The sequence below is a fragment of the Lycium ferocissimum genome, chromosome 9 (assembly GCF_029784015.1).
Source record: "Lycium ferocissimum isolate CSIRO_LF1 chromosome 9, AGI_CSIRO_Lferr_CH_V1, whole genome shotgun sequence".
Lineage (NCBI taxonomy): Eukaryota > Viridiplantae > Streptophyta > Magnoliopsida > Solanales > Solanaceae > Lycium > Lycium ferocissimum.
In genome coordinates, this window is record NC_081350.1 from 29,168,450 (window position 1) to 29,177,179 (window position 8,730).

At 32.5% G+C, this 8,730-nt stretch overlaps 1 protein-coding gene across 1 annotated transcript; it reads left to right on the top strand.

Annotated features, from left to right (window-relative positions):
- LOC132069370 (RING-H2 finger protein ATL29-like) lies at positions 1-1,295 on the top strand. Its single transcript, XM_059462734.1, has one exon. It carries the CDS (start codon positions 79-81, stop codon positions 1,042-1,044), a length of 966 nt encoding a protein of 321 aa, XP_059318717.1. The 5' UTR covers positions 1-78; the 3' UTR covers positions 1,045-1,295.
- The last annotated feature ends 7,435 nt before the right edge of the window (positions 1,296-8,730 follow it).

Consider the following 8,730-nt stretch of genomic DNA (forward strand, 5'->3'; position numbering starts at 1 on the left):
CTAAAACATCCAATATTTTTACAATTATTCCTTCTTCTTTTTCACTTAATTCTTTCTTCACTTTTCGTCCTCTTATGCATGCAAAACACAAACCAAGGCCGGATTAATATATTTTCCGGCCAAACTCATATTCTTAATGCTCTCTTTTTTCTTCAAATGTCTTCAGATTCTGTCCAAAATTCACCACCCCCAACAAATTATGCCTCCCCCCCAATAGCAATAATCTTCACAATCATCCTCCTTGTAATTTTCTTCATAAGTTTTTTCTCCATTTTCTTTTGTAGGTGTTTCATTCAATATCTACTATACACATGGCATTTACGAAGTAGTCGTAATGGAATTCCAATTGACCCAAGGGTTTCAGCAAATGAACAAGGTCTTGATCCCAAGATTATTAAATCATTTCCAACATTTACCTATTCTAGTGTAAAAGATTATCGAAAAGAAACTTATGGTCTTGAATGTGCTATTTGCTTGGTGGAGTTCGAGGACGATAGCTTGCTTCGTCTAGTAACATTGTGTAACCATGTGTACCATCAAGAATGCATCGATATCTGGCTCGAATCACACAAGACATGCCCCGTATGTCGCGCCAGCCTGGACTCGGCCGACGTGCTACAGAAAAGGTCATGTACGACGATGACTAATAGTAATGTCATGCGTGGCATTAATGAGGACGAGTCAGAAGATTCTTTGAGCATTATAATCCAAGTCGATGACGGTGATGATAATAAAGAAGGAAAAGAAAGTCCATGTGAGAATTCGAAAAGGGCTAGTGCAACATTAGAACGTGTTGAATTACGAAATATAGTAAGAAAGTTTTCAAGATCACATTCAACGGGGCACTCAATAGATAGGGGTAGAGGAGCTGAAGATAGGTTTACTTTGAAATTACCAGAACATGTGAGGGCAAAGATTATAAAGGGACATAATTCAACAAAAAGTTGCACCACTTTTGGAGAATATAAAAGCAAAACAACTACTGGGAATGGTGGTTTTGGTGAAGTTTCAGAGTCATCCATCGTAGATATCAACAAAGTATAATTTTTTTCTTCTTCTATTTTTCCAAGTTTTAGTTTCTTTCTTTTTTCTTTTCTTTTATTTGGCTTCTTAGAAAGATGATTTGTTAGATAGCACAATATTTGGTTGTAAATAGGAGTAGTTCATAAGCTTTAAGTGTTGAAAAACACTTTTAGGTGTTGAAACTGCTAATAAAGCAGTTGATGTGTTTGATAAAAAATGTTGATAAGTTGCTCGTTTGCTAGAATGATTAAAATATCCTTAACTTATTACAATATATATATATATATATATATTTAAAAGTACTTGTTAAAAAAAAAAAAAAAGGATGAACAGCGGATACATAGTAGAGATCAGGAAGTCAGGAATTTTGCTTTGAAAAGATGCTTTGAAAACTAGAACAACTATTAAGGATAGTCAAACCAAAAGGGTTTATAAGCTAATTAAAAAGTTCTGGGATGACCAGCTTAATTATAAAGAGATTAATTAGCTGGTTACTTTAGTGTTTACAGAACACATTGATAAACTAAAAAGTGATTGTAAGACAGCTTGACCAGCTTATAAGCTTAACTAATCACCGGCCGTCTTTCTTTCATACATAACATACATATATAATAAAGTACGTTAGCATGGCACCGAACTCTTAACGGTGTCCTCAGTTTTATATCCTTGTTAACTAACTCTCCTTTTGTGATTTTCTTGATAAAGTTCTTTAAGGGTCCGTTTGGCTGCAAATAATTGGATTTCAGAAAGGACTTTGAATGGATAAGTTTCAAATAGTAACATGTATTCAAGTGCTAATTTAAATAAATTTGACACACACGATTATAACAATGTGAGTTAGGCAAAAATAGACTCTTGAAAGGTCAAGACGGGGGTCACTTTTTCACCTCCAATTTTCTAAATTTGGAAGAGCTCTGAACCGTGGTTTAGATTTTATCTTTCAATCCAAATTTTCCCTAAATATTTCCAAAAAAAAAAAAAAAAAAGAGTCTAAACTTTTCAACTTAAATACATATAGAGGGTCCAATTCTTCCCCTCCAAACAGGCTATTGTAGAAATTTATATTGTCGATCGACCTGTTATAATTGTTCTTCCAATAAAACAGGTTTATGTCTTTTCATGAAATAAGGTTAGTTATTTTCGCTAAAATTATTTTAACTCCTAATCCATACTATCCCATGCTTTAATGATCGATCAAAGTGCAAACATATGCGGGAGAGAAAATGTATGCCCATCTTAAACCCCTTCCACGTGGATATTTGATCCAATTGATTTGAATTTAACTGTCGGTAATTGTTGAGCTAGGTTGGATTTCTAAGAACCCATCATTGTTAAAGGATCAACAACTAAGTTGAACCTAAATCGGGGATTAATTGGAACTTGTTTGCAGTGATTTTGAACCAAAAATTGCAGCTCCAAATGAAGAAGACATTGTTATCTTTTGAATTCATTCAGTTGCAAAACGTGAAGCATATGTGAAGCATCGAAGGATACGAATAAATTCGAAGTTTGTGGAAAGTTTGTTCATTTCTTTAGGTTGAGAAAACATTATTAAACTGATTTATGTCAACACTTGTTGTTGGAATTGAATTTGTAACCATAGTTCAACAATCATTGGAGCTTGGGTTGAATTTTAAACCTGAAAATTTATTGCTGGATCAATTGTGTGTTCTCAAATCTAAGAATTTGAGGTATTTCTAATTTCAAAGTTTCGTTTTTACTGGGAATTAGAATTATAGAATTTTTTTTAAAAGACAAGGTCACTGGGGTCCCATAGACTATTTTATTCATTTATTAGAAACCAAATAGTCCAAACACAACAAGACCAAATAAGTCTGGAAAAAAGAAAATGTAAAACCAAAATGGTAAAGTGACCCAAATGATTGAGTTATATAGACTAGCTATACTTGTAACTCTGGAGTTGTTTTCAATTGAGGTCTGTTGGTTGCTGAACTTGATCATTTCTAGCATGTTGAAGTGGATTTCATCATTGCTGAACTCAAATAGATTCTAATTGCTTTGAGTTAACTCGGATGGATCGAGTTAGTTATGGTCGGGGTCGCATTGACCAACAAACCAGTGCAACCTATTTAATTAAAGTCTTATGTGTTCCATCTCATAGTTTCGTTAAAAGGAAAGGTTATTTTAGTTCAAAAATTAATGCGAAGTGGAAGGAGGAACATTTTCAACTGAAAAATTAACGTTAGTACAATTGAGGCCTAGTAGTTCGAAGCTGGACAAATTTAAGCCATTTCCGATATGTTAAGGACATTTTTGACTCTTTCCAAAAATATATTCAATCACACAAAATCCTTTTCCTACTCAGATTCTATGAAAATATCTTGTAAATATTTCACAGTATAATATTTTGTACGAATAATACATGAGACATACACGTATATTCCTATATATTTTGAAAAAAAAAAAATATCTCGACACAAGATCTCAGAGCTCGTAAGACACAAGCAGTAAGAACCTGGTTCTTAGCACAATTCTGTGATAAATTACATCGTGTTTGTTAATCATCAAAATACAATCTCAACAATTACTATAACAACAAAAAATTAACTGAGAGAATAGGACTGAAAAGATTTAAGTCTACCATAAAATTTTAGTTTTTAGTTTTTTTTTTTTTTTTTTTTTTAATAAAAAAATACATATAATGTGTAATTATAATTCTTAAAAAGGTATTTACGTGGTCAGTTTAATTTGGTTCTTATGTTGGGACTATTTTTAGCTTAAAATCGAACCAATTTTTATTTTGTTTTAAATTTAAAACCAAAATCAAATCAAACTAAGAAAAATATCATTTTTTCGTTGAATTTTATTTGATTTTTGATCTGGTTCAATTTTTTGGTTTCTCGCAAACACCCCTAGTCAAAATGACTAAAAGACGAACAATATGTACAGTATGAAAACCTTTGACCCTAGATTAAAGGGTGGATTGGAAAAGTGTATGCTGTTAATTTTGAGCAGCAAATTCGAGCTCGTCTACTAAACATATGGATATATTTGAGAGCAAATTCAAACGGAAGGCAAATTTATTCTAGTTTCAGTTAAGGGACAAATCTAAATCAACCAATAACAAAGATATATTTGGGACCAAATTCAAAGAAAGGGCAAATTAGTTTTATTTCTCATAATTAAGGAGTATTTTTAGACTTTTTTTTAATTATTTTAAATATCATCTTTTTGGACCAATTAGAAAAAAATATACCACATAAATGGAAAGAGAAAGACTTAATTAATACTCCCTTCGTCTCAAATTATTTGTTGTGGTCACTAAAAATAGTTATCTCAAATTACTTGTCGTGTTAGGAGTTCAAGACACAATTAATTGTCTTTTCCCATTTTACTCTGAGTAGAAGAAATGCTAGAAGGCATGTGCGGATGCCACTTAATGCGAGACCCTTGACTAAACGCCAAATCGGCTAAACCATCAGCAGCCGAATTAGCATCCCTATAAATATGGGCAACAGAGACCATCTAATTCCTAACCAAGAGGTGACAAATATGGTTGACAATATCACCATTCCGATGAGGCACAATTCTTCCAGCCTACAGCACCTGAACTACACTAGCATTATCGATTTGCAAGGCAACTCGGCACCACCCCCGATCCCATCCTCCTGAAGGACAATGAGGACTCCCCATAGCTCTGCTCTAAATGATGTACAAACTCCAATTTTGACTGAAAAATCTTCAAGCCACCTGCTATAAGAATCATGAATTACAGCGCCTGCAGTCCTCATCAAAATACTCGTTCGAAGATCCCCTCTGTGTTCAAAGCTGCCCACCCAACACTAGAAGGTGACTGGCTAAAGGAAACATATGCTTGATGTTAGACACTTCCCCAATATTCTTCAACGAAAGCCTAAAAGTAGCACAAGCTGTAACCATGCTAACAAGGGTTGTTATCTTTTTGTCCACCAAAAGATACTCATTTGGAAAAAGAGCATTATTATGCCATATTCAAAATTTCCAGCAGGTGTATCCGAAGAAGATTCTCCAATCATCATCTGCAATTCCCTTGAATTTAGACATTAAATTGTCAGTAAGCCAATCATGGATATCAATAGCGAAGAACTGAGACGTGTCATTTGGATCAAGTATGCGAACCCAGATAGGCCAAGCATGAATAAAATCCCCGCAAAACATGCAACACAGACTCCTTCTCTGCTCCACAAGCAGTGCAAGTACCCGCTGAAGCAAGATGTCTGTGATATCTCCCCAAATTTGTAAGGATTCTATCTTTGCACACAATCAAAGGAACACTCAAATTTTTTTAGACCCTGACCAACCCCCTGATTAATTTCCAAACTCTATCAGAAAGAAGATGCTCAGAATTGCTAAGAACCTCATACATCGAAGTAACTATGAAGGAACTACTAGCACTATTTCTCCAGAAAAACTCATCATCTCTGAGTTATTCAATAGGAGGCAGAAAATTGTCAAGTAATTCCACTACTTGTTGTGGAACCTAGCCAAAAATGAGTTGCAAATTCCAGTCTCCATTATGTCTAACAACATCCACTAACCTCCAATGCAAAATATGATCAGGAATAAAATTGTCAACAACCTTAATTAAAGGTTTATCCATCAACCAAATGTCATACCAAAAGGAACAATTATTACCATTAGCAGTTGACCAACAAAGATTATGACAGACAAAGGCCAAAACCTGCACATACGATTCCATAAAATTGTACCTCGAGAAGAAAGAAAAATCAAAGGCAAAGGCTTACTTTTGATCCCATATTTTCCTACACAACTTTTCAATTGACATTTTGATCCCCATATTTGACCAATTGACATTTTGATTCCCCATCTCAACTTGACCATTGACGAGGAAGTTGTCCGATAATTAACCGGTCATCAAAGGGCTAAAATGTAATTTATTAATATTTCAATTTAATAAATTTCCTTAATTAATCATATACACTTTTTTCATAATTATAATTTCTAGTTCATGAGCTCAGGTTGACTATTCATGTTTAAAGAAAAAAAGAACTCATGTTGACTATTGTCATTTGTAGGATTTGGCCATAAAGTATTTATATTTTTCAGAATAATTTTTTAATTTTTTTTTCAAAACTAGTGTTTGATTATAAAAATAATCCATTTTCGCCAAATCCAATTTGAAGTTGGATTCTAAATTTGAAAAAATTGTTCCAACCCACTTGAGATGGGGGATGAAAATGTCAACTTACCGTCAATGGCCGAAAGTTGAGATGGGGGATGAAAATGTCAATTTCTCAAACCTGAGGGATGTGATTTTTAAGCTAAACTTAGGGGATGAAAATAATTTTTTCACCTAATAAATTTCTATTATATATAAGCATGGAAGGAGGACTAACACAGCTTCCCATGCTTGTACCAACAGCTTTAGAAATTGTACACTCAATGAATGCTTATACTAAAAGCTATATAACTTGTACTCTTTAACCAACTATTTTTTTATCTCACGTAGACATATGTCATAGTAGTTAATATTTATTCTCTTATCATATATACACGTATGCACTTATTTATTTCCTCCGTGCACTTTTACTTGTTCACTTTTAACTTTTCACGTTCTTTAAGAAGTAATAAATCTCACGTAGACATATGTTATAGTATTGAATATTTATTCTCTTCTTTACTTGGGCAAAGTACTTGACTTTTCACGTTTTTTAAGAATTAATAAATGAAGTACTCCCTTTGTCCCATATTACTTGGCCACATTACTATACTCGACTTTTCACATTCTTTAAGAATTAATAAATGAAGTACTCCCTTCGTCTCATATTACTTGGCTACATTACTAAAAATATATGTCCATTTTTCTTTATTTCTATTATATAAAAGTGTGGTGAGCGGACGAACATAACATAAAATGCTTGTACCACAAGCTTTACAAATTGCACACACAATGAATACTTGTACCAAGAGCTATATAAATTGTACATTTCAACCAACTACTTTCAATTCCATGTGGACAATAAATTGTACACTTTAACCAACTACTTTTTAATTCCGTGTGGACATATGTGATAGTACTGAATATTTATTGTCTTCTCATATATACATGTATGCACCGTCCGTGCACTTTTACTGTCCACGTTGATTTTTCTTCTTATTATTGATTTTACCCTTCACATTAATTACTCATGTTCAAATCATTTTCCAAGGATATTGACATTATACACCAATAAATATGAATATTATGGTAAAATATATACCCCCTCCGTCCCATATTACTTGCCCACTTTTCGTTTTACATAGCCCTTAAGAAATCATAAATAAAAGATGTATTTTATTATCATACTCCTATGTCTCTCTAATAAAGGGAGTGACTTTTATCCCCGTTTTCCTTCTTTTTCAATACTTTAAACGTGAAGAGAGGACGAACAATTCTCTGACATATTTATTTCCCCCGTCCACTTTTACTTGTTCACGTTCTTTAACAATTAATAAATGAAGTATATATTTTATCAATATAGCCATATTTATTAGTGTAGTATAGTCTCAGTAGCCTTAGAAAATGATTTGAAAATCAGTAATTAATGTGAAGGGTAAAATAAGAAGAAGAAAAATTTCTTTCTTTGATATGTTAACGTGGACAATTACTTTTGACTTTTCACGTTATTTAAGAATTAATTTGGTGATTTACGATATAGCAGATATCTTTCTAATTTTGATTTCTCTGTAACAATTCTTTTTATCTATAATTGTTAATATAAAAAATTATAATGTAACTAATTTACCCCTTATTAACATATTTTTTAATTAATTTAATAAAAATATGTTATTAGTTTTGCTTTTGAAAAATCCAATATATACAACACCTTTGGTTCTTATGTTTGGATCGAACGAGTTAATTAATTGAGATGGTTATTAACTTATCGGTATACATATGAGATATTAAAGAATTTAAAAGAAAAAAATCTAGGATCAAAATATTAATTTTCCCTCACCTTCTTACTAATTTTCTTTTTCACATTGATGAACAACTTTCTTTGTCATGACAATGATAAATTTTTAAAAATTATTTACAACTTAAAAACTGTTAAGGGGCACGTAAAGAAACATAAATAATTTGAGACGGAGTATTTCCGGAAGTGATATACTATGTATTTTTAAACAGAAAAGGGTCAAAATTACCCCTGAACTTTGAAAAATAGTTCATTCATACCCTTCGTTATACTATAGGGCCAATTATACCCTTACCGTTATACTATGGGATCAATTGTACCCTTATGTGTAATTATTGGCCACGCGACATCATCCTACCCCCTTCAAAAAAATTTCCCCTTATCTGTAGGAGATGTCTTCAAAAAATATTTTCCCCTTAGTCTGAGCACAAGCAAGAACCAGACTATAGTACGGCTTCACCGAGTCTCCCAAAGGGTAATTTATTTTACTGGGTAAAAAAAATTTTGAGGGAATTTTTTTTTTAAGGGCTGGGATGATGTCATGTGGCAACCGTTACACATAAATATATAATTGATCCCAAAATATAATGGTAAGAGTATAATTGATCCTATAATATAACGAAGGGTATGATGAACTATTTTTCAAAGTCTTGGGGTAATTTTAGCCCTTTTCCGATTTTTAAAACATGCTAAAAAAAGAAAAGTATAAAAATGGAGTATTTTTTTTCTCTTTCTGATTTCTTAATCAGTTAATTGTAGAGTCACCTCATTCCGATTCAAAACTGTTTTAAGT